This window comes from Notolepis coatsorum, assembly GCF_963971535.1.
Source record: "Notolepis coatsorum genome assembly, chromosome: 15".
Lineage (NCBI taxonomy): Eukaryota > Metazoa > Chordata > Actinopteri > Aulopiformes > Paralepididae > Notolepis > Notolepis coatsorum.
Window position 1 is genome coordinate 101676668 of NC_140179.1, and position 27413 is coordinate 101704080.

At 42.4% G+C, this 27413-nt stretch overlaps 1 protein-coding gene across 1 annotated transcript in view; it reads right to left on the minus strand.

The window, feature by feature from the left end:
* Positions 1-524: 524 nt before the first annotated feature.
* Positions 525-27413, minus strand: part of cntn1b (contactin 1b) — a gene marked incomplete at both ends in the record, with an annotated part of 73698 nt that continues 46809 nt past the window's right edge. Inside the window, 8 exons of the mRNA XM_084331117.1 lie at positions 525-607; positions 4582-4738; positions 5538-5659; positions 7569-7758; positions 16187-16308; positions 16851-16941; positions 21107-21268; positions 25419-25489. Coding sequence (XP_084187243.1) covers positions 525-607; positions 4582-4738; positions 5538-5659; positions 7569-7758; positions 16187-16308; positions 16851-16941; positions 21107-21268; positions 25419-25489 — 998 coding nt within the window. The remainder of the gene's footprint in view (positions 608-4581; positions 4739-5537; positions 5660-7568; positions 7759-16186; positions 16309-16850; positions 16942-21106; positions 21269-25418; positions 25490-27413) is intronic.

Genomic DNA, 27413 nt, shown 5'->3' on the forward strand with positions numbered 1-27413 from the left:
AGCACTACTTGGAGCTGAACCACTGTTTTGATACAAAATCATCACTTTCGCAAAAAAAGGTTGAAGAGATGAATGGGAAATTGACACTGGGGGTCTTTGAGGAATACATGAAACATATCAAGGAAAGGACTGTTTCTTACCAGGTCTTATTTTTTTTAATATATATATATTTATATACGTTCTAGGGTTAAGGTGATCATATTCTGAATGATTTGGATTGAATATATACATTTGCACTTGTGTTATACTCTTCAAAACATTTCAAACTGGAACGTAATATCTGGGGAATTTGACTCATCATTCGTCTTCATTAACCTTTGATAATCGGACCGTCTGGAGATAAAGCACATCTGAGTTAAACGGAAGACCCCCCTCTGATCTTCTCATCCCATAATAAAGAGTGCGGTGGACTGAAAGAATTCAAGATGTTTGGAGATGAAACCAAGGAAGACATGACGAGCAACACTTAGGAGGACTTATAAGTCCAGAGTCCATTTTGAAAAGTGTCACCACCGGAGACACGCCTACATCCCTGATCCCGCGATACACAACGCCAGCAGCAGCAGAGACGCCAGGCTCAGAGTGGGTGTGGTCATGGACGCCTTACCTGCAGGAGACAAACACACACAAGCAAACACATGGCAACAGTCAGCAAGGTACTGGTAAGGAAGCCTCCTCGCGTCTATTCGAATACCAACCGTTTTGTGCATTTTGCTAATCTGATTGGCCATTGACGTTTCTGGTCATGTGACATGTGCGCCCAATCGTGTGACGCGCCCATTTCCGCCCCCGACCAGCAGCAAACTACCTAACGCCTAGTTTATCACTGGTTAAGCTTAGGCGACTCTTTCGAAGTTGGTTAAGGTTAGAGTTTGGAATCAGGGCTGGCGTTCTATCGCCCTGCTCTAAGACAAACTCTAACCTTAACCAACTTCGAAAGAGTGCCTAAGCTTAACCCGGCGAAAGAACTTGCCGTCACACGATTGGCTGCACATGTCACATGACCAGAAACGTCAGTGGCCAATCAGATTAGCAAAATGCACAAAACGGTTGGTATTTGAATATAGGCAGCCTCCTCATGTAAAGTAGTGATGGGAATTATGGCGGAGGGAGAGCCATTACAAATATTTGGTTTATAGAATAGAATAGAATAGAATAGAATAGAATAGAATAGAATAGAATAGAATTGAATAGAATAGAAATAGAAATACTTTAATCATCCCGAGGGAAATTTGGCACTGCAAATCGCTCACAGTAAACATTTAGGTAGTCAAAACAATTAGTCACAATAAGAATAAAAATAAGCCTAAGAATAAAGAATTAAATAAGTGCACTGCGACACGACAGCCGGTTAACCCTTTCACTGTGACAATACAGAAGGTTAGCCCTTTACTATCACACAACCGACGGCGATGCTCCATCATTAGCATCATTAGCTCCGCATTTGCAAATGCGGAGCTAATGATGCTAATGATGGAGCATCGCCGTCGGTTGTGTGATAGCAAAGGGCTAACCTTCTGTCGTGTGGCAGTGAACGGGTTCATTAAAGTATTTAACATAATACATGGTTGATGAGCCAAACAATAGTTTCTGATTAGTTCTGTTAATAATAGTCAAAAGGAGCGAGGGTACGTGCGTGCGGCAAAAACAGGAAGACCTCTCCGTCACCCACACCTTGATTGCAATAGCCTACACACCTGTGCCTTTATTCAAAACCCATGCGCTCCGCACTGCCACCCAGTGATGAACTTAACAACTGCAGACTTAACACAAAAACAATCAAATATCTCCTACACATTCTAATATAAAATATACAGTAAAAATATACAGAAATCTACAGCAAGTGTACAGTAAGTGTAATGTTGAACAATGTTGTTTTAAAAGTAAGAGTCCAGGAAGATGGTAACTGTCACCCTGTGCTCAGTGATGCAGTGAGGCACAGTGATGCAGTGAGGCACAGTGATGCAGTGAGGCACAGTGATGCAGTGAGGCACAGTGATGCAGTGAGGCACAGTGATGCAGTGAGGCACAGTGATGCAGTGAGGCTCAGTGATGCAGTGAGGCTCAGTGATGCAGTGAGGCACAGTGATGCAGTGAGGCTCAGTGATGCAGTGAGGCTCAGTGATGCAGTGAGGCACAGTGATGCAGTGAGGCTCAGTGATGCAGTGAGGCTCAGTGATGCAGTGAGGCACAGTGATGCAGTGAGGCACAGTGATGCAGTGAGGCTCAGTGATGCAGTGAGGCTCAGTGATGCAGTGAGGCTCAGTGATGCAGTGAGGCTCAGTGATGCAGTGAGGCTCAGTGATGCAGTGAGGCTCAGTGATGCAGTGAGGCTCAGTGATGCAGTGAGGCTCAGTGATGCAGTGAGGCACAGTGATGCAGTGAGGCTCAGTGATGCAGTGAGGCACAGTGATGCAGTGAGGCTCAGTGATGCAGTGAGGCTCAGTGATGCAGTGAGGCACAGTGAGGCTCAGTGATGCAGTGAGGCTCAGTGATGCAGTGAGGCTCAGTGATGCAGTGAGGCACAGTGATGCAGTGAGGCTCAGTGATGCAGTGAGGCACAGTGATGCAGTGAGGCACAGTGATGCAGTGAGGCTCAGTGATGCAGTGAGGCACAGTGAGGCTCAGTGATGCAGTGAGGCACAGTGATGCAGTGAGGCTCAGTGATGCAGTGAGGCTCAGTGATGCAGTGAGGCTCAGTGATGCAGTGAGGCTCAGTGATGCAGTGAGGCTCAGTGATGCAGTGAGGCACAGTGAGGCTCAGTGATGCAGTGAGGCACAGTGATGCAGTGAGGCTCAGTGATGCAGTGAGGCTCAGTGATGCAGTGAGGCTCAGTGATGCAGTGAGGCACAGTGAGGCTCAGTGATGCAGTGAGGCACAGTGATGCAGTGAGGCACAGTGATGCGTTGTAAAGTCTGATGGCTGTCGGAATGAAGGACTTCCTGTGCTGTTCAGTGCTACATCTTGGGAGTCTTAGTCTAGCACAATGGATGGAATAATCACTAGGATAATGATAGGATAAGATTTGGACAAGTCAGCAGGAAGGGCACAACTCTATCAGCTGAGTAACAATGTCCGTCAAAGTGTTCAAACTTGAGTGCTACAGTGTCGAGTGTATGTTAGTATATTAGGAAGAGTGCATGACTAGTGTAGACGACAGTAATACGGTTCGTTTTTCTTCTTCTTTCATTTCAAATATTGATTGAAGAAGTGTGTCTTTAGTCGACGGCGAAAGATTGGTCGGGTTCGGCTGTCATCATAACTGTGGTGGGAAGTTCGTTCCACCATTGTGGAGCGAGGACCGAGAATAGGCTGCTTCTCTTTGATGTCAAAGCTGCAGCCGCTTGACGTGAAAATCTTGATTATATCTCACGGGTGGAACAAACCTGAATGTTATTGCCATAAAATACAATGTATATTGTTTCTTTAACTTTCTGTGAATGTCTAGGAAAAAACCACGTTACAATCCGGTAAAAAATGGCGGAGCTATGGACATTATACAAAAGTAACTGTACTTAGAGTAGATTTCATTCACGGTCTTTGCTGCTTTGTAACAGGCGCCTGATGGTACTAACTCCAGATTTAACTCTGCCATTGGGAAGAGTAGAGTTGAGCCGATCCATAGATGTATGACTTGGCCATAATAAGGTAATTTATAGGCCTGATATTCTATATTCATATTTCATATTGCATGTGTCCGGAGGGCAGAATTCAGTACTATCTACAAAAAACACTGTAAATCATCTGCCCTTTGTTCATTTGCTTAGCTTTTTAGTGCTCTTGATCTCAAGAAGGTGCTGAATGAGCTCAGTGGCCATTTTGGTAAATGTTAGCATGGTGTTATTCACTGTCAAAGATGTAATTGGTTATTGACGGGACGTCTTGCGGACCTGATCCCACCAGCTGAGTAGGGCTGTACCGAATGCTTCGAAGCTTCGATCATAATGTTGACATTCGAATTCTAAATCAACATTCGAATTTTTTATTTTTATATCTTTTTGTTGTTGTGTCTATTCAATCTGTTTACCCAATGGGGGTTTTCTTCACAGTTGCAGTTAAAGATTAGGCTACACTAATATTATAATATTATACTACAAGACGTCACCATCACTTTCATACCAACCGTGCCCTTATTGGATTATTTATGTCGACGAAACTGATGAGGTATATTCATTAAAGAAAGTTGATTTAATAAAAGAAAAAGACACATTTAATCAGATTAATCACGTTATTCAAATTGAGGATTCAAAAAATAAATAATAATAATAATAATAATAATAATAATAATAATAATAATAATAATAATAATAATAATAATAATAATAATAATAATAATAATAATAATAATAATAATAATAATAATAATAATAATAATAATAATACAATAATAAAAAAAATAAATAAAAAATACAATTCTTTAAAAAAAAAAATTAAAACATTTTTATAGACATTCGAAGCTTCGTTCGAATACTTCAATCGAAGCTTCGAATGTTAAAAAATGACAGTGGGTACAGCCCTACAGCTGAGCAGTAGTGTTTTATACAGTGTTGGAAAACAACAAGAGAGCTACTACGTCTTACCCTTAATGCTAATCTTCCTGATGGGACCGTCGCCCCCCTCGTAGCGTCCGCGCACCATCAGCTCGTAGTCGCCCACCTGGGGCATGGGGAAGTCCATGAAGTGCCACCCGGTGATGTAGACCTTCCCGTAGACGTAGCCCGTCTTCCTGAACATCACCTGTGAGACGGGGGATCATCAACATCGTCACGTTGTCTCGTTTCACATCGCCTTGATATTATTGACCAAGCAAGGCCTGGTCAAGGTCTGGTGACATCTTAACATTTTTATTATTATTATCTAACCCTTTCACTGCCACACGGCAGCCGGTTAACCCTTTCACTGTGACAATACAGAAGGTTAGCCCTTTACTATCACACAACCGACGGCGATGCTCCATCATTAGCATCAGATGTAGATATCTATCTGTACATATTACCTATACTCTTACTAGTTACGCTGCTGGCCAGTATCTAAACTCACCTGTTCACTCATCCCATGCCGCTTTTTCTGGGTGGCCTTGTACCCGTATTGACAATAAGATGTCACGCTAAGATGTCACGAGGGGATCGCAGCTGAGAACATTTTGGCAACATTTACAACACCTTTTCACTCGTTCAGGCATCCGGAGGGGGACTTTTGCAAATTTGTTCTTACAAACTACTTACGAAAATAGTTATGAAGATAGTTACGTACACTTTCAATCATGTCGAGGTCCATTGTATATTACTATTGCACTTTACTGTTACATTTGCACTCTGGTTGGATGCCAAACTTATTTTTGTTGTACTGTACTTGTGCTGTAATAATGACAATGAATTCTAATCTAATCTAATCTAACAATGAGAAATGTTGTGTCTTGTCCGGGGACCTGGACACAAGGAAACATTATTGTTAGAGGTAGGTCTGTCACCGTATCGTGACCCTATTTGAACAGACCAGGATAGACTAAATAATGAACACACTGAAGCTGTCTTACCTTGTAGTAGAGTGGGAAGGAGATGTTGCCGAACCAGTCATACTGGATGTGGTCCCACCACACGTACAGCCACTGGCCTGTCCAGCTGACATAGCGCCACATCCTGGGAGGGTCGGGAGGCGCTGCGAGGAAAACAAAACAACGCAGTTGAACTCATATCACAGTTAGTGCTATATGCCGTTCACAAAGTGTTTAGAATGTTATTCATAATATGTTATGATGAATTGAAAATGGGGGACCCTGATGTAAACAAGACGAAAGTCTTTCTCTGGTCTGCATCCCCTTAACAATTGTGTGTATTGAGCCGTACTGTATTGTACCCATTCTGCAATCTGTTAATAAAGTTTTCAATCAATCAATCAATCAATCAAACAGTAATATCATGCGTTTCCAGTGTTTTACCTACTCTGCCACTGCACATAAATTATGCGTTTTCTTTTGAAAGTGGTTACCAATGGTTACAGGCAGCCATGTTGGAAGAAAGACACCTATACAAACATTCTGTACAAAGCCTCTTACTGTATCATAATGCTAAAGATGTTGTCAGTTACTTATTTATTATGTATTGTATTGCATATCCAGAACTTTAAATTAGGACCAACTACCAGCAAAATGCAATACAACCAATCTGTGTGTTGTCCTTTCTACTAAAAACAAACTAATTGAAATTGAAATTGAAGTTGAACAGTGCAATCCAGAATCCACAAGCCACTGTGGTCGGTAGCATGGCAGTTAGTCTTCATGCCTTTGCTCATTGTAACGTTTGGGGTTTGCTCTCCTCAGGGAGCAAACCTCTAGCGTTACCTGGTGGGTAATTGCCCTGGCTACCTGTCCTAATTACACTCATTTGTACCTGGTGTGACTCATTAAATGTCTCTTTATATTCTCTTCCGTGTCACAGAAACACTGTCAGTCGATCACTGAAACTGTCCGTGAGTATACCTACATGTTTAGTCTTATATCACTCCTTGCCACGGAGGATACGTTTGTTTGCGATGTTTTGAATCGCCGTGCCACTTTGATTGCCGATTGAATTTCGTTGTTAAAAGATTATTTCGTATCCCATGTATATGCAGCACCTTCGTTGGACGGAATGACTATTTAGTGTGATTTGGAGACCTTGCTTTCTCCCCCTTTGTTTCCCCCGATTATTGTGATGAGTTCCTATGTATTGTGAATCATATTTATCATGTTTTAGAGACAGAGATTTCTCCCCTTTTGTTTATCACCACCGTGTGTGCGTGTCATTCAGCTACTCTAATTAAAGACATAGTGCTTCATTTGAAAACCAACATCTGTCTCTCGTCGTATCTCTTCTGCACCGCACCTGGGTCCAACACACCTACCAAACTGTAACACTCATATATAGTGTTGTCAAAAATATAAAAAAATCGATACATATCGATTCTGAATATTTAAAACGGTTTCAATACTCATTTCCCGAAATATCTATATTTAATTATTCATATATATATTTTTTTTATATAATTTTGTATAAGGAAGTTGCATTGTTCATTTCAATACCTGTAATAGTACAGTAGTCCACACACACACACACACACACACACACACACACACACACACACACACACACACACACACATGTGCATTCAGTTAAGTTGGAATATGACTGTAATACAAACAGTTCAGTTTGTCAGGTACATGCAACACAGAATACAGTGTTTACATCTGTCTGCTTGAGAAAATACCACGTTCTGCAATAAAAATGATTGAAGTGAGATGAACAGTTATTTTTAAATGTGTGATCTAAAGATAAACAAAGGGTTTTAAAGGTGTTATATTTATCTTCTCTTTATAGTACCAGAGAGAAGCTGAGGAGAATCAACCAGCAACAAAAGCAATTTTTTTTATATATATATATATTTTTTTATACCTTTTTAAGATTGAACCTTTTTCCCTGTGGTATCGAAAATGGTATCGAATATCGATACTTTTCAAGGTATCGTATCGAAGTTCGAAATTCCAGTATCGTGACAACACTCATATAGAGGTCATGTGAGAAGGTCTTACGTGGTCTCCTGGTGAACATCTCACAGTGCTCACTGGGTGGTCCGAAGCCCGCTCCGTTGTAGGCGCGCACCTCGATGAGGTAGTGGGCGTCCGGCAGCATGTTCTCCAGCCTCGTCTGGTTGTTGCTGGCAGGAACAAATATCCGATTGGCTCCGGGCTCTGTGTCATCGTACTTACGCCAGTATTTAACCTGGTAAATAAGAGAGACAGGATTTGGTCAGATTGTGTGGCAGTCAAAAGAAATCAATAGCACATTCAATGTTATTTCAAATTCAGTGCTGCAGCTTTGCCAAAATTGTACCCCGCCACATCCTGCACTCATGGTATAGACACTACAAGAATTCCTCCCGATAAGAATTTTTAATTATTTGATAACTAATTCTACTTCCTGTCTTCCATAGAACTTTCAAGGCAAACATCCCCATCCACTGTCCGTCAAGTCGCTCCCAGTGCTAAGTCCCGCCCTAACATCCTGTCTCACTCAGAAACATAATTATCAAACCACAGAAGATAATTGCATTCTGAATGCCATTTCCTTAACCCTCTAAAGCCTACATAGACAAAGGTTCACCTGGACATAGTGTTATATTTTTGCCAATTCTGAGCTTAATCTTTGAGTCAGTATCAAGTGATTCAGGGGACCTAAATGTTATTTCTGGTGCAGTGTAAAGTCACCATCGTACATTACCTTTGTGTGAGCATACAATATTTGACATAAAAAAATGCCCAGAAAAAAACACCTTGGGCTAGATCCACAAAGAATGGATTGCACAAATTTGATTGATTGAACATTTTATTAACAGATTGCAGAATGGGTACGATACAGTAAGGCTCAATACACACAATTGTTAACACTTTGAGTGCCACAGACGAGATATCTCGTTATTTCATGCCAACCGTTGAGTGCCAGGAACGAGATATGCCGCTTTTTAATCGTTATTTCTTTTATTAGCGATTTCCATTCATATTTCATCAATCTAACCTCACGTTACCAGTGGGGATCTGTCTGAACTCGAATAGGGAAAATACCGCCCCCTATCGTCTCCCGGATGGTAATGCACGGATTGGAATGGACTCAATGAAAATGGATGAGAAAAGAAAAATCCGGAATCCATATTTTACTTCTCAAGCAAGTAACCCGAGCCGATCGGACTCATTGTGGACCATCAGAACAGCGTGGAATATATATTTCCACTACCCAGCGTTGGATCAATAAACGCGATCGATATTTGGAATGGCGATCAGGAATTGGAATAATCCTTTTGCAGAACATCTGATCTGAGGTAAGGAATCTATTTTACCAGTATTGGGATAATCAGAGCTATTTTCACCTATATATCAGTGTGTGCCATATGTGTGTGTGTGTGTGTGCGATCAGGAAATAAGAGAATCGATTTTTCAGCCTGCTTCTATAGCGTGCATAAGTACACATATACTATCGATAATCTAGCGTTTATTTGAAAACTATTCATAAATAGGCCGAAAAATGACAGCGTGTTTTGTGTATTACAGTAAAGGGTGTTTATCACAGAATCTTCTGAAATCTTCTGGAAGTTTCAAGAAACGATCGTTTTTCAAAATGGTATAAAACGGAAATTAACGGATTAAAAAACAATCCATTTTGACAATGTTGACTGCAAACAAGTCATTGATAAGCGACGGCCAGATTAGACGCATAGCCATAATTTTAGATGTAGTTTATGCGTTCGCAAATATGAGAGCTCTATCATTGAAGTGGGTGGTGGCATTCAAGGGGGTAAATAGGAAACGGAGGCCGGCACTGAAAGTGTTAAGGCGATGCAGACCAGAGAGACTTTCATCTTGTTTACACCAGGGTCCCCCATTTTCAATTTATAATGAATTATAAGTAGGGTGCAACTAGCACCGTGCAATCCATTCTTTGTGGATCTAGCCCCTTGTGTTTTGTTGAATAACTCCATGGTTTACCATTTAGGTGTAACAAATCTATCAAGTAGACAGTGGTAGAGAGCTGAGCCAGTTCAGTTTGGATAGAGCGAGACTGACATCAAGCAAAGCTGAGCCAGCCCTCTGAACGGGGGCTGGTGGAGCTAGAAGAGATAGCACGTATGAAGAGATGGAACTTTAGCTTTCTTATACCTCTAAAGACTTTCAATTTGTTTAATTCTGTACGAGAACCTTGGTTTATGCAAATAAACGTCCTTCTTCTGATATGAGACGACGACTCCAGTACATTTTTGTCCGGATGCATTAACGGGGTGAATCAGTGTCTCAGTCAGTAAGCGCGCAGGAGGACAGAATTCCACCAAACGATTGCCTCAACGAACAAACACAAGGCAGAGACTTCACGGAAGGTGATAACAATAAACGAGAAGGCTGTAAGCACTGATTTCTATCAGTATATGACGTAAAGCTCAGTGACCGCTGGGACTGAGGTTAGTGTAGAACATGGAGCTCAGTGACCTGGGACTGAGGTTAGTATAGAACATGGAGCTCAGTGACCTGGGACTGAGGTTAGTATAGAACATGGAGCTCAGTGACCTGGGACTGAGGTTAGTATAGAACATGGAGCTCAGTGACCTGGGACTGAGGTTAGTATAGAACATGGAGCTCAGTGACCTGGGACTGAGGTTAGTATAGAACATGGAGCTCAGTGACCTGGGACTGAGGTTAGTATAGAAGGATTTCACTGGTTTTCATATGGTTATAACATACGTAGGTAAACACCTTTTAGTTGTTTTTAGTCTTTCAGACAAAATTTGTATTAGAGAGACATTCACTCCATTTCTGTAGTAGCAGGGCCTGTGAGGAGGAGAAGTATATGGGTCAAAAACTATTGCTAGGTTGATGAGCCCAGTAGCCAGGGACGGGGTGTCAAAACATATGGTTATCCTATAACCATAGTTATATGAGTATAGCAGGCCCTCTGCTCTCTTGGAACTACTGTATCCCTTTATCCAGTCTAATATTGAATAATTTTTCCACATGCACCCCCATCCGCCTGGCCACACCCACATCCGCGCCTCTACATAAGCGGGGTCGTGGCCACACCATCAGCTCCTTCCCAAGTCTTTCACCACCGAAGGCAAAGACCACGGGTCCTCAGTGAGTCAGAGCAGAGCGCTCGCTATACTCATAACTATGGTTATAGGATAACCGTATGTTATATTATCGTATAGCTTACGCTCTGCTCTCTTGGAACACAGGAGCTGAGCAGAGCGGAAGCTCGACAGATGTACCCGCTGAGGCCCCCCACAACCATCAGAACCGGGGAGGACCCAAGCCCCCTGGACCCCCCTAGAGGGGGACGGGAGGGAATCGGATCCGACTGTGCGAAGAGGGTTTAGCACCTCAAACGCACAGGGTGAGCAGACCGTGGGATCTACCTTCACAAAGAAGGACCAGCGACCACTCAGGCGCGCATCCCACATGCCACCAGGGAACGGACGGGAAGCAAAACACCCCCGTCACAGCCCCAAACATCACAGGGTCAAAGGTCAAGAAACCAACCCTGTGGCAAAGCCATAGCAGCGGAGCGTGGAGGAGGACCCAGCCCCAGGAACAACCTGAGGGCCAGGACCCCCCGAAAAAGGGGGCCCGGTGAGGTCAACGATGCCGTAGCATCGGGACCCCACCAGACGTCACTTATGACACCACCCCCCACATCGTAAGCGTATCGGACAGGGCCTAAATCAAGAGCAGGCCCTTCCCCCCTTTGGCACGCCGCCCTGAAGCACTCTAGCTTACTGCACCTGGTATTCCCAGGGGGTCTCCCATCCAAGAACTAACCAGGGCCGAACCTGCTTAGTTTCCGAGATCTGCCGAGATCTGGCGTGTCCAGGTTGGCATGGTCGTAAGCCCCAAGAGGCTACCCCACAATACTGTGGGGCCAGACGGCGCGCCGGGGAGACAACCCCCAATGGGGTCGAGGTTCAAAGGAGAGGCCGACACAATTGGCAGACGTCATGAAAGATGCGGGGGCACACTCTCGGGCAGACGGGGTCAAGCCCGGCCTCAACCCGAGAGTTGACTCTGCTACCAACACACCGGAGAACAAACCACCTCCCTATGTTTAGTTTAACAGGAGGCGGTTGTTCCCTCAACCCACCAAGAAAACTTAGAAACATAACTGCGCGATACAAGCAGTACAAGTGTTCCAATTTTCAAAGGGTTAACCCAGGCCAACAGGTTGACCAGAACGAGACCGGACCTGGGCCTGGCGGACCGGGACCTACACAGGGTTGACAGCAACCACCTCAACAGCCCCCTCCCATCCCTGCCGAGCAGGGGGAGGGAGGAGTGAAACAAATGGAGAAGGACCAGGCCCCTAACACAGTATGGACCAAGCACGTCACTGTTATGGGCAAGTCGTAGTGGCATACATATGACACACACATCCACGACATCAATCCCCGCGAAGCCCGGACCGACCCGACATTTTCCCCCCGGAAAAGCACAAAGTCCTTCGGGGTACCAGAACAGCAGATCTGCGCCTCGGCGGACAACGGGTTAACTGACCTGGTCCGGCGCGACCAGAACCAGTCCCGCGTCCTAGTCACGCCGCCATCCCCAGTCCTAAGAGGGGGGCAGGTACGCGTGTCGATCTAAAACATCACAGAGGGCACCACCAAGATGGACAGAACGTGAATGCGCTGCTCCTGGCGGCCCACCTCATGGGCGTGAGACCCCTCTGCCAATGTAATGATCTACTCCGTCATCTCCCCCCGGAGATGCACGTGAGTCATCGAGTCCAACCTAGTGTACTGGCGCTCTGTAGAGATAAAAAAATCTCCTTCCTAGTCGCCCGCATAAAAAAACGCTGTTTCTATGAATTGGGCAACCAAGGCGCGCCGGCCCATAACGTGGTTCCACATTGGAAGCACCCAGGGCCAGCGCTATATGCACGTCAAGAACCCGAAACACATCAATGGTGAATTCTAATAAGAAACACCAGACGACGTTCCCTCCATGCTGTCTGGGACGAGCAGCAGGAAGCCGGTCAATAAGAGAGGGGCCAAGGGCCTTGGTACAAGAGCTACACATGTAACTTCTGTAGGCCAACACCTAACCCAGTTGTGGATTCAATGCCACGTTTACTTAAAGTGCCACTTGCAGGTTAAACCCTACTCTTCAATTATGGGTAGTTTACATCATTGGTATCTAATTTCATTATTATTTTTTTTCCATTTGACGCCGGAAATTCCACTCAGAAAGGGTTAAAAATGTCCACGCACGAATAACATGTATGGAGCCAATCAAAAAGCTTATCAGACGCTATCAGTGCCGTGACGTCACTGAAGGTAACTTTTCCCTACTTCTCATCCACTACAATGGAGTTTGACGAGTGCAGGAAGCCATTTCCTTGATCCAAATGGACGCCTTACAAGACGAAAATGGGTTTAATCGTCGGAGAGACTTTGATGGACCTCTACTACTGCATTTTTTGTTGAAACAAAGGTTATAAGGTTTTTAATGTCGTAAAAAAAGAACAGTTCAGTACAGTAGCGCTATTGGCTGTCGCCTTATCCCCGTCACGGGTCATAGTACCAAGCTAGCTAGCTAACGTTAACGTTAGCATTATGTCTACTGTAGTGAACCATTTTAAATCGGGGCATGTAGAGGAGTTTCGGGAACGAGTAAAATGTGCAGGTCCTCTTCTCAGACATGTGGGGCAAAGCACTGCACGCATCATGCCGGCTAGCAAGCTACACGTCACGGCATGTTGATACGATAGTAGCCCCTTTCGTGACTGATGCACTCGGTGCACTCGGTGCATCACAGTCACGAAACGGGCTACCACGATAGCTAACCGTTACAAGCTCAAACACCTTATAACTGTCGTGTCCATAAGTTCCCTGGCAGAATACTTTGTTTGTGAGGACAAGGGTATACAGGAGTTAGGAGTTTCGAGAATGCCGGCTAGCAAGCTAGCTACTAATGTTATATACACAATATGTACAACGACACAATGATTTACATTAGTATTTACAAATATGGTAATGTGGTTGTGGCTTTTACAAATAGTGGTTAGCTTTAGAGATAAATGGCTATGATCACGGAGCAATAGTGTTAGGTGAAACAGATACTAGATCCTCGGCTAGTGGCTTCCTGCCACTACCTGCCTGTGATTCTCAGCGCCCCTCGCTGCCCTGATACCTTGTGTGACGTCATCATTAAGATGACACACGCACGCTATGAAACATGGATTAAAATATGCATGTGCGTGGTGGTTGTGGTTGGGCGGACAAAATGTTTTGATAAAAATGCTAAAACTGGGTCAATTTCGAAAAAAAATTTCCCCTCTTCATGAAAGTCACCGTTGGCCTAGTCCACATTGTTTATTGAACAAAAATACAACCTGCAAGTGGGCCTTTAAACGTGAAAACGATACACACAAACCTCTATTACAATAAAAAAGGGCAAAAGTTCACTCTCACTACTGCAAGAGGAACGCCGTTTTTTATGATGAGAGAAGACATAAGTCCTCGATCAAGTGCTGGTCACAGGCCTTGCTAAGTCTACATGACAGCGACCAAACAATTTTCAGAGAAATTGCCTCTCTCTAAGCAAGAGCACAACCCCAGCAGAAGCTGAGGGATTTACACCGGATCCCCAAAAATATAGTGAACCAACACACATTTTGTAAACAAAATCATATTTGAGGGGGGGGGGGGGGGGGGGGGGGGGGGGCAGGGGCAAGCCGGGGAATTATTTCACCCACCCCTCACCACCTCACCCCTGATACGACGCCAAATGTGTAGAGTAAAAGCTTTACATCATGCACGCCAGCCACAGCCGAAAACCTTGTTTGAAAACAGGTTTCCCACAGCTCTGCTTATGTGTGAAAAAAACTTGCCACTTGTTATTTTTCATCATTACCCTCAAGTAAAGAATAACAAGCTAAGAGAGGGACTCAGCCCTCGATCATGTGCCACTATGCACAGCATTGTAGGCTACAGTAACACTCAGCCAGTTGTGGGCTCAGCCACGTTGTCTAAACGTTACATGAACACACACAACTTCTCATCGTACAACAAAAACCCAGTTCATTTTTACTCACGTAAAAAACAACGCTGTTCTTAGGTAGAGAGAAGACATAAGCCTTGGCCAACGCTAACCTATGCTATATAAAGCGACCAAGACAATTTTCACACCACACATCGTATCTCCAAATGTAGTGAAGTAACATATGTTTTGTCAAACAAAGACATCGTTATTAACAAAAAACATTCGGGAGGGGGAGGAAGGAAGAGTGGGGTAATGTCCAATGGACATCTTACCTGGACCAACGAACGCAGGACGAAAGGCCGCAACACAGGTTGGTCCACCACGTTGACGAAGGCCTCTCGCTGGCAAGGCCAGAAAAAGCAATGGCCGGAGCCTCGCTCCGGCGTGACGCCCCCCTCCTGCAGCCGGTCAAAGATGACGTCGTAGTCAGAGTGCCAGGGCCCGCTATTCTCACGGCTAGCGCCAATGGTTGTAGCACAAGCTAAACTGCTAACTCTAGGCTAACTGATAGCATCAAGCTAACGTTCCCAGCCGAGCGCAGCCGGCAGCTAACGTCGTAGCTAAACAGCTAACTGGCTAACAGTTAGCTCATACCGGCTATTGCTAGCCACTAGCTAACGCAGAAGCAAGCTACTACTGAAAGCTGTACAACGTGAGAAAAGCAATACAGGCCAACACTTCAGACAGCTGCTGTCTTTTCCTCTTCTTATCCAAAGAAAAAAAGGGAAAAAGGCAACACACACCCCTCTTCAGAACGGTGTTTACCAGACACAGCGGCGTCGGCAGCAAGCCCCTCGTTGTAAGCGGGCTGCAGCCGACCTGAGCTCGGGGATATTCTCATAACGAACACCAAGCTCACCTCCCTCGCGCCGGGTGTTTTTCATCTTGAAAAGCGGGGCCAGCACGGCGACAGAGGGTATCCGTTTGTCCAGAGACCCGGGGAATTGAACCGCAGATCCGGGATCACGGTCCCAGGAAAACAAAGCTACGACTTCACTGATGAGGAGCTAATGTTATCGTGGGGCATAAGACTAGAACCCCCTCCACGCCGCTAAGGGGTAGCGAAAAGGATCCTAGCCTGGAGCCGACCTTCGTAAGCTGTTTAGTTGACCCCCCACAACTAACACACCTGGCGCCCGCGTCGCAAAAAACATCACCCGCCCAGAGAGGCCGTCAGCCCTCACACAGCTGACCGCCTCCCAAGCATGGTGTCCAGCTGCAGAGCCGGAGGCGAAATGCGAAGCGCCGGTGGAGGTCAGAATGATCATCATCTTCTAGACACTCCGGTGGCGAAGACATTATCGCTGTATTTCCTCGAAAAACAGTGAGAGAGAAAACAAAGATATAATGTCAACGCAGCTCCTTTTCTCCAATAACGTAGCTCCTTTCCAATAACTATTTCGGCACTAAACTAAAGTGGTGTATACAGGCACTTTACGGTGGTGAAAATAGGGAAGGAGCTGATGGTGTGGCCACGACCCCGCTTATGTAGAGGAGCGGATGTGGGTGTGGCCAGGCGGATGGGGGTGCATGTGCAGAAAAATTTGACTGGATAAAGGGATAGTTCCAAGAGAGCAGAGCGTAAGCTATACGATAATATAACAACGATAGAGGTTAGTATACAACATTACCTGGTAGCCTTCTATGTACTGCTGCAGGCCTGTTCCGGTGTCTGTCACAGGCACCCACCACACTAGGGCTTCATGGGAGGACACTGGCCTGGAATACACGTCTGTTGGGGACTCAGTGGGGACTGGGTGGGGTGGGTTGGGGGCGGTAGAGAAAAGGATGAATGGGAGGGGAGAACGTAAAAAATAATACATAGTTAGATGTTGGCTGGAGCTGAGTTAGTCCCAAATGTTCTAATACTGATATTACTATCAGAAATGGGACATGTACATTGTACAAGGTTAAAGGTGACTGGTGTTTTGAGAATTTCTCCAATACTAAAATCTCTAGAGACTACACAACATTTTTACATGTCGATGGCGGAGGATTTGGCAATCTTTCGGATTTAAACCCTGCAGCAGCGAAAGCTTGACTGGAGAGGAGCTCAGAGGACAAGTGCAGACCAGCAACAGTATGTTTGCGTGATGCAAGACTGCAGCTACATTGATCCGTCAGATAGAAAATCGACAGAAGGTATTACTGTCCGTTGATTATTTTTTAAATTAGAACCTAATGTCTGCCCAACAAAATGGATACAAATGGTAATTGAAAATGATTTATAAACGGATGTAGACAGACAGACCGGTAATATGTCCGGTGTCATCGGTAATACCGGTGTTTACACACCATCTCGTGGATAGTAGATGACAGTGGTCAGGCTGTAGGGTCCGTCTCCCTTCATGTTGAACGACTTGATCTTCACTTGGAACTCCCGCACCTGGAAGTAGGGATGTGCATGACTGTCTACTGTTCTTAAGACCGAATATTTGAAAATGTGAATATTCGAATAACAACGAAATTGTTATTTTCTGCTTCAGTTTAAATTCAGTTAAAATGTTCAGTTTCAGTTCAATTCAGTTATTCTTTTTAATAGAATGGATCATTCAAATCAAAGGGTATTGCACATAAATAGGCACTTCAGATAATCCTTCAGAACGGCTCAGCTGACCGACAATAAATCAAAATGACACCGTTCACCATCGTAGCCTATAATAACAGCATTGCATTGGCCTATCAACCGGGTTTAATAAACAAACAGAAACAGTAGAATGTGCATTTTTTAGATAAATTAGGCTATGAAAATTAGGCTGCCTCTAAATATAAAAATTCCCCAGTGTGTGTATTGTTCTCCATTTTGTTTCCTCCCTCCAGCCAGAACCCGTCCTCCACCATTGGTCACTGCTATGCCTGCCCTTCCATTGGTGGACTACATAGCAGCACAACACCAATTGGTGGATGGGTTTTAAGACTCCAAGACCCAATCAATAACCATCACCCACCACCCAATCCTGGATCACCACCCCCTGTTAAAACATGGCTGCTCACTTCAGTCATGCCTCTCTCTCTGGCATGAGGCCTAGTGATATTTTGAGACATTGGGTCTCATTCCCGAACGGATTTACGACCAAAAATGTCCTCTTAGGCAGATTTCTGCCCATTTAAGACATAAGGGCTGGTAGCGCGATTCCCCAAATTTTCCTGAGATCGGATTTGATCGTGGCTGAGAGCATATTTAAGAGTGTATTAACTTGACAGACTGTGTTCTCATAGTGATTCCTTCATGTCAACGCTACAGGCCTCCTTGGAATTAATTACTTAATCATAATTAAAATAAATATGACAATATTTGTACGATAAGAAATTAAGCATTTGATGTCGGAAAAATAAATAATATGGATTCATCTGATCACAGGGCAGCTGGATTAACCATATCTGAACCAGCAATTTTGGACAGATGTATAATTACTTTAATTACTCAGATATTCAAACACAATTATGCAATTATTGTGAAATGATTGAAAATTATAATTATTTAATGCCTTCTGTGGAATTTGTATTTCTTATTTGTTACATATCTGTTTTAATGATTAATTATACATTTGAAGAATGCAGGTCAACATGCAATATATCCCATTGATTGGTATACAATGGGACAGACCTTTGTTTGATATAGCTATAAACCTGCATTCCTTCGAATATATTATTAATCAATTAAACTTATATTGAAATACACTATATAGCCTATATACCAACACTGAAATGACAGTGGATAAATAAATAAATAAGAACTAAAGCTAATCACGTGGAAATAGACTGCATTAATATTCCATAACAAGTCTTGTGTGCGCCAGTATGGCCTACGTGTCTAATGAATCAACAGTATAGGCTTAATATATTCTAATCACTTGTTTCATTAGGATTTAGTAGATACTATATATATGATCTGCCCTACGTACAGTATAAGTACAGTCTGTATTAGGGATGTCCCGATCCGATCACATGATAGGGATCGGGGGCCGATCACGTGATTTTCCGAAGATCGGGATAAAAAATAAAAAATAAAATCAGGATTTTTTTTTTTCAACAAACATGACCATGTTCACGTCTTAAACTCATACTGAGGCCTTAGTTTTGGGTTTAAATTGCATATCATCATTCATTTATTTATTGTCACACAGAGCAGAAGAATTTTGCCAAAACAAACGCATTTCCTTTGATTTAATTATACATCAAATGATTTATGTCAAGGATGAGGGACATCCACTAGTTGCAGAACTTGTCACCTGATTTTTACAGACGATGGCGCCATTGCTCTCATGAAGCAGCAGGTTGGAGGCGGAGTTTTTAGATTACTCCGGTTGCAATGCCTCGCTTGAATGAAGTTAACTTTTCACCTGGATAACATCAACATTCAGGGTGAATGTAATGTGAGAAATTGTGATAAATATATATATTTTTTAAATGTATTATTTTTTTTTATTTTTATTATTATTATTATTTTTTTATCGGATTGGGAAAGATCGGTATCGGTAGATACTCAAAATCACATGATCGGGGGCGGATCGGGAGCAAAAAAATGTGATCGGGACATCCCTAGTCTGTATGTATACAGACTGTACCTATACTGTACGTAGGGCTGAGCATATATATAGTATCTACTAAATCCTAATGAAACAAGTCATTAATGGAATAATAAGCCTATACTGCGTTCATTCATTACGCCGTAGGCTATATATATAATATTTCATTCATTCATTCATATACATTACTGCGCGGGCGTGTGTGTGCGCGCGCTGCGGCATGTGTACCACGAGCTGTACTATATATGATGCCAATACATTAATCTAATCTAATCTTGATGGGTCGCAAGACTCGCAAAGCGCTTCCGCCATTCCATTTTCACGCGGCTGCGTCATTAGTTGCCTTATAAGGAGCTCTGGAGGCGTTGTTTTGTATGCAAATGACCTGAACAGGGACGCGCTTTCGCGTTTGAGACATATGCCATATTACCAGCGTGTTGAGGACTCAGAGTGAACTTGTCATTGATTCTGTCTCAGTCGGTTCCAAGATAAGTCTTCCAAGAGAACTCTTTGGAAAATATTGGGGAATGAGACCCATTGACTTTGATACTATTGACCTTTGTGTTTTGGAAATTGCCTTTGTGTGTGCGTGGCCACAGAGAGAGCATAGATAGCTATAGATTGTTTTGTATATATTTTGCCATTCTTGTCTCTAATGTGTGTTATTTTCTTTTTTTTCAGGAAGCACGGATGGGGTGAGCTGCCATTTCATTTGGATATTGTTTTCTCCTGTTTTGGTTAGGTAAGGGTAGTTTAGGTAATTTCTTTTACCATAGATTAGGTTGGTTTATTTGGAGAATAGTGGTGTTTGTTTGTTGTTTTGGCCTCGGCTCACCCTTGAGCTACATGTGCTTCCTTTGCATTTATCAATAAATATCCTTGTGTTTACAAACATGGTCCTTCATTTCTATCAACCAACATTTATGTTACAGCCCTTTACCCTTAGACCCACAGGGGTCGTAACAAATATATATATATATATATATATTAGGGATGTCCGATATTATCGGCCTACATTATTATCGGCCGATATCGGCATTAAAATGTGATATCGGAAAATATCGGTATTGGTTTTCAATTTTTCTTTACATTTCTATAACCTTTATTTACCCAGGCAAGCAAGTAAGAACAAATTCAGATTTTATTTATTGTCAAGAGTATGCATAATGTTGTGTTAATTCCACAACAAGAGATATGTAATGTTAATTAATTACCTGAGATTATTCCGTTTTTTTTCGGTATCGGTTGATATCGGTTGATATCGGTATCGGAAATTAAGAGTTGGACAATATCGGTATATCGGTATATCGGTAAAAAAGCCAATATCGAGCATCCCTAATATATATATAAATAAATAAATAATTATATACAAGTGCTATACAAATGGGCGGTTAGGTGGCCGAGCGGAGATTGCGTTCGTCACCAGCCCCGGAGCTGAGCTGGATTTGCCTGTTCGAATCCAGCTCACAGCTCCGGGGTTGTCAGCAGCTTGGCTGGCCGTCTGCACTGATACAATTGGCTGTATCAGAGGGTGGGAGAAGCTGGCGGGGTGGGTCCGGGTCGTTGTAAACAGCGACTCCTACAGTTCGGTCGGGGCGCCTGCTAAGCGCGGATTGGACGTGAGGGGGATAGTGTGGTCCTCCCACACGCTACGCCCTCTCAATGAGAATCCGCGCTGCCAGGTGAAAAGAAGCGGTGATTGGCTGGACGTGTGTCGGAGGAAGCACGTGGTAGCCTCCACTCTCCCAGATGATCTGACTGTGGGGGGTAAGTGCGCAGCGACCAGGAAGGGACTGGGAATTGGCATACGACTAACATTGGGATGGGAGAAAATCGGCGGAAAATGAAGGGGGAAAAAGACAAAAAAAAAAAAAAACAAGTGCTATACAAATAAAGTAATTATTATATATTTTAAATAAAATATGTTATTATATATTTTTTTCGACTCCGACATGAAAATCGAATGTGGACACTGGCACGACTATTCGAAAATTTGAAAATTCCAACTCATCCCTACTGTACCTGGAAATCGTCCTCGGTGGGGAGGAAGTAGGTGTCGCTGTGGACGTAGCGCCGGGTCTCGGGGTCCGACACGGTCTCGTACCACCAGTCGTAGGCGTCGTGAGGCTTGAAGGCCACGATGTAGCCAAACTTCCGGCCATAGAAGTACCACGGCTGCACGGGCTGAAGGAGGGGAGATTACACAAAGTGGTCCAGGTTAGCTGTGAGCACTGTACTAATAATAATAGTAATAATAACAATTAGTCTAGTAGATAGAGGAGGGTATCATGCACCCCCCGGAAATATAATTCTAACCAGACTTTCTAGAATGGAAAAAAGGTGAAAAAAATGATAGGCTATGTTAACAAGTTGTCAGAGTGTCCCATGTATCATTTATATGCAAATGAAGGACGTGATTATCAAGAAATCGCAAAAAAATCTGTTTCATATATCTCAGCCAATATTGCAGATAACTGAACAAATGAGGTGTCTAGACCCATGTTTTGAGGGTCAAAGATCACAATAACACTATCCCTAGAGTGGTCACATGTTTCTATGTAAGTAGCCTATGCAAGTCTGTGCCGTCAATACAAAATAATCACATTTTTACCAATTAGTTGAGTAGGAAAGCGGATACTATCATGCACCCCCTGGAAATATATTGTTAACCAGTGTTTCTAGATAGGAGAAAATGTGTAGAAAATGATAGGCTATGTTAAAAATCTGTCAGAGTCCCATGTATCATTTATATGCAAATTAATGACGCCATCGTCAAAAACGAATGTCGCTATTTCAGCCAATATTGCAAATAACATACGGTTATCCTATAACCATAGTTATATGAGTATAGCGAACGCTCTGCACTCTAGTGGAACTATCCCTTTATCCAATCTAACACTGAATAATTTTTCTGACCAAATTTTTTGGTGAAGCACAAATTATTATATTATATAATAATACACTAATGCACTATATTTTTTAAACATCCCCACACAGTTCAAAACCTGACAGTCTTTCTTCCTGTTTGATACCCAAACTGTTTAAAACCTGACAGTCTTTCTTCCTGTTTGATACCCACACAGTTTAAAACCTGAAAGTCTTTCTTCCTGTTTGATACCCACACAGTTCAAAACCTGACAGTCTTTCTTCCTGTTTGATACCCACACAGTTCAAAACCTGACAGTCTTTCTTCCTGTTTGATACCCACACAGTTCAAAACCTGACAGTCTTTCTTCCTGTTTGATACCCAAACTGTTTAAAATCTGACAGTCTTTCTTCCCTGTTTGATACCCAAACTGTTTAAAACCTGATTGTCTTTCTTCCTGTTTGATACCCAAACTGTTCAAAACCTGACAGTCTTTCTTCCTGTTTGATACCCACACAGTTCAAAACCTGACAGTCTTTCTTCCTGTTTGATACCCACACAGTTCAAAACCTGACAGTCTTTCTTCCTGTTTGATACCCAAACTGTTTAAAACCTGACAGTCTTTCTTCCCTGTTTGATACCCACACAGTTTAAAACCTGACAGTCTTTCTTCCTGTTTGATACCCACACAGTTCAAAACCTGACAGTCTTTCTTCCCTGTTTGATACCCAAACTGTTTAAAACCTGACAGTCTTTCTTCCTGTTTGATGCCCACACAGTTCAAAACCTGACAGTCTTTCTTCCTGTTTGATACCCACACAGTTCAAAACCTGACAGTCTTTCTTCCTGTTTGATACCCACACAGTTCAAAACCTGACAGTCTTTCTTCCTGTTTGATACCCACACAGTTTAAAACCTGACAGTCTTTCTTCCTGTTTGATACCCACACAGTTTAAAACCTGACAGTCTTTCTTCCTGTTTGATACCCACACAGTTCAAAACCTGACAGTCTTTCTTCCTGTTTGATACCCACACAGTTCAAAACCTGACAGTCTTTCTTCCTGTTTGATACCCAAACTGTTTAAAACCTGACAGTCTTTCTTCCTGTTTGATACCCAAACTGTTTAAAACCTGACAGTCTTTCTTCCCTGTTTGATACCCACACTGTTTAAAACCTGACAGTCTTTCTTCCCTGTTTGATACCCAAACTGTTTAAAACCTGACAGTCTTTCTTCCTGTTTGATACCCAAACTGTTTAAAACCTGACAGTCTTTCTTCCCTGTTTGATACCCAAACTGTTTAAAACCTGACAGTCTTTCTTCCTGTTTGATATCCACACAGTTCAAAACCTGACAGTCTTTCTTCCTGTTTGATACCCACACAGTTCAAAACCTGACAGTCTTTCTTCCTGTTTGATACCCACACAGTTCAAAACCTGACAGTCTTTCTCCCTGTTTGATACCCACACAGTTCAAAACCTGACAGTCTTTCTTCCTGTTTGATACCCACACAGTTCAAAACCTGACAGTCTTTCTTCCTGTTTGATACCCACACAGTTCAAAACCTGACAGTCTTTCTTCCTGTTTGATACCCACACAGTTTAAAACCTGACCTAAATTCTGTAAGTCTGTAGCATTGATTAGGTAGGGTGACCATATTTTCATTTCCAAAAAAGAGGACATGCTGCCCCCCCCCCCCCCAGCCTCGAGATACTTAATGATACGCAACGTTTACTCAAAGATGCATTATTGTTTTAATATATTTAAAGTATGCCTCCTCTGTATGGATATACAATTATTATTTATATTATTTTACTGTATATAACACAACAATATATCTCTATAACCAAAGACACACCAAACCAAAATTACTCAACAATCAACATGCTTGATTATGCCTAGAATTATCTGACAAATCTCAATGGCACAATAATAACTTAAAAATCAACCTTAACAAAATAATAGCTCTCTTTTCAAGTCTTACTGGACAAAAATAAATAACAAAATATATGAAATAATAGAAAATCCAGTTAACAAATATCTCTTTGTATCTTGTCAACCTCTGTATCATCCTCTCAATGCCTGGAACAATGACAGCCACCTTGTCTTGCTGTGAGAAAGCATCCTTCTGTATTCAATGTCAACTAAATCACAGTACTCCTTCAGGCTCTCAGTGCGCACAGTGTAAATGTGGATGTACTGGTAGATTTTGAACATGATATTTTCAAGGTCAACATCTATTGTGTCTGCCCCATGATGAACACAATTATTCAATATGAGTGCTGGGCAACCCACACCGATCAGTGTTGATCTGCAGCAACCGCTTCTAAAATTTGCAAACACATTCTTTCCCCATTGATCACGTCGGATTCCTCCAAGGTTTGTGTTGCAATTGTCGCCAGTAAATGCAATGCATTTTTTCAGACAAATCGTTTTTTTTGCCATGTTTCAATGAGATATTGTGCAATGGTTTCTGCTGTCTCATTTGGTGTATTTAACCTTGTTTAATTTTGTTTGCATGCCACCCCTCTTCCAGTCAAAGTACTGTATTATGATTGGGAATATTTTCACTGCTCCGTGGTTACTCCTGTCTGTAGAAACACCACAGTACTGGATTTGATTTGAGTGCTTCATGTACGACATCAATCGAGTGGGGCGCTATAACACATTGGCTTCGGATTTAGTGCGCGCACAGCCGCACAGTACTAAACTTTTTGGCAGTGTCAGTCTGGAAATGCCTCTTTTAGCAAGGCACTTGTGCAATCCATAGATTGTGATGTTTCACAGTATGAAATGCAAACGCACCCTCCGCTGCATTTACTTTACAGCATCCTCTTTTCCCGAGTTTAACAAAGAAGTCTGTCAACTTTGCAGGCAAACTCTCAACTTGCACATGTCCATGTGCGCTTTAAGATCGTCTGCACCTTTATTGGACACACACGTGTATGTGCAAGCTTTGCACACGGTGCACTCCGCCTCCCATTTGTTCCGACGGGTCGGAACATTTGAAATTTCTTCTGCAGTTCATCTGTAAAAGTCCATTTGCGCTTTGGCATTGTGAATGTGAGCTGCGCTCCGCTCTGTCCCCTTCCTCTGTTTGTATGTGAGCGTAGTTGTAGAGCCGCCCACAAAGCTTCTCAGGGATCACACACGCAACAGAGTACCGTAGTATTCTGTGCAATGCGCCAGTCAATTTAAGTACATGCAAACGGTCCGTGAAACCCGGACATTTTCATGAATTTATAAAACCCCCCCGGACGGCCCGGACAGGGCGTGAAAAGAGGACATGTCCGGGCAAAAGAGGACGTTTGGTCACCCTAGATTAGGGTTCCCCCCCGGAAATGTTCTTAGCTCCATGTGCTGCAACCCAGGCCCAAAACTGATTTGTGGCTACATATAACATACACTTATGTGTAGTGGCCAAAGGGATGAATGCTTGTGTGAATGTGAGATAAAGTGAAACACCTACTTCCCATGTGATGAAGATCTCTCCATTTTTACCTCCGTACCCGGAAACATGTGTAGGCGCCACTACAGGAGCTGAGGAAGAACAAAACAAAAGGGTTTTGATATTTTCCGGACATTACTGTATACATACAGGATGGGCCACCCACTAGATACACATGTACTCTGTCTGACAAGTATCCAACAAGCCAAAGCTTCCCTTTACTGTATTTGTTCTGGGGTCTAAGCTATTTAAAATATATATATATATATATTAGGGCTGTCAAAATGAATGCTTTAACTTTGGAGATTAATTAAAATTATTTAAAGCATTAAAATGAATGTATCTAAATTAATCTATGGAGTGAAAAATCTTCAATCTTAGCGCCGCGGATATGAGAAAGAGGTCTAGCTGAGTCAATGTTGATGGTTTTGTTGAACATTTGTATTTCACAGAAGAGAGAAACTGTATTCAAAGAAAGCTATTAAAATAGTATTTAAATCTAAATATACTTTCTTTGTGTTGATTTTAAAACACAAATATCTGTTACAAGCTTCGGTGTAGAAAAATGCTATTTTTAATCTAGATTCATCTAGATTAATTACAGAAAATTGTGAGATTAATTAGTAAATTTTTTTTAATCTATTGACAGCACTAATATATATATATTCCTGGTTCGCCTGATCTCCTTGTGTAATAATAATGCATTTATAATTGTAACACTAATGCACAATCATGTTATGTACAATTAAATTTTTTCAGGATAAACTGGGCTATCAATTAGTTACATGACTATAAAGACAAAATAAATAAAAACTTTTATTGAATCTTTCCGAATCTTATTGAAATCACCCACAGAACAATGCATGAATAAATGTATTTCATATATATACTATGAAATCGTGATTTTGAAGCATGTGAAAATATTGTATGAATTAAACCATTAAAGCAAAAACTAACCAAAATAGTTCAACCAAATAAACAATATTAACTTAACATGTCTGAAAAGGAGTAGGAAGAAATATAAACTTATAGAGTTACTTCTTCACTACTCTCTACTCTACTAGTGATTAATAATCATCAGTTGACCTCCATGTGTATACCCTATTATATCCTAATATTTACACATATACATTGACTATATACTTGACTATTTATGAAAACATATTTATCTTGTAAGCATATATTGACCAATTATTATTATCATTATTATTTTAAATTAAATACAATAGTGAACAAGACTTTTGGCTTTTGAAATCTGTTCTTCTAGGCCTTGGTAGTCAGGGGGTAGTATATATTTTTTCAAGATGTATAGCATGTTACAAATTTACAATACTATCCACATGCACAAATGAGCTTTGCCATCAGACTCAAGTCAATGCATCATGGGAGACATCTTGTCCAAACTAGAGGCTTCAGCTAATGGCTACCATCAACAACAGCAGCTGCTTTCAACACGGATATGTAAGGGATAATGTATAGCTACGAGGTCATTGTCGCAAAATAATTGACCGACACAGAGTTTAAAATACAGAGGCGCAGCGCCGAGGTGTTTTAAACGTCAGTGAAGGTCAATTATTTTGCGACAATGATCAAGTATAGCTATACATTATCCCGCTTATTACATGGCTAACTTACTAACAAATATACCTAATTCATTGTACACCATCGACAAGACGAGATCAAATGCAAACGCAGTTGTTCTGTGGCTCTGTCAGCCCAAATAAAGTGATTATTATTATCGGCAGTCGGCAGGTCTGTGGTCTGATTGCACTGATGACTGAGTGCAGCTGTGCATATGCTGAGCAGCACTGATACAGTGTTGTAGTGGGCTTGATTGCGAACAGCTGTGCACAGCGGCCATTATTGCTTGGCAGAGGTTCGTTATTGTGTGATAACGGACCTCTGACGCGCGCTATTGACCAATCACAAGCAAGCATTTCGGCGATTGTGAAAACGCCATGTAATAAAGATAAATAATCACCAAAGACATTCACAGTCGAATTCGTTTTTGTCGTC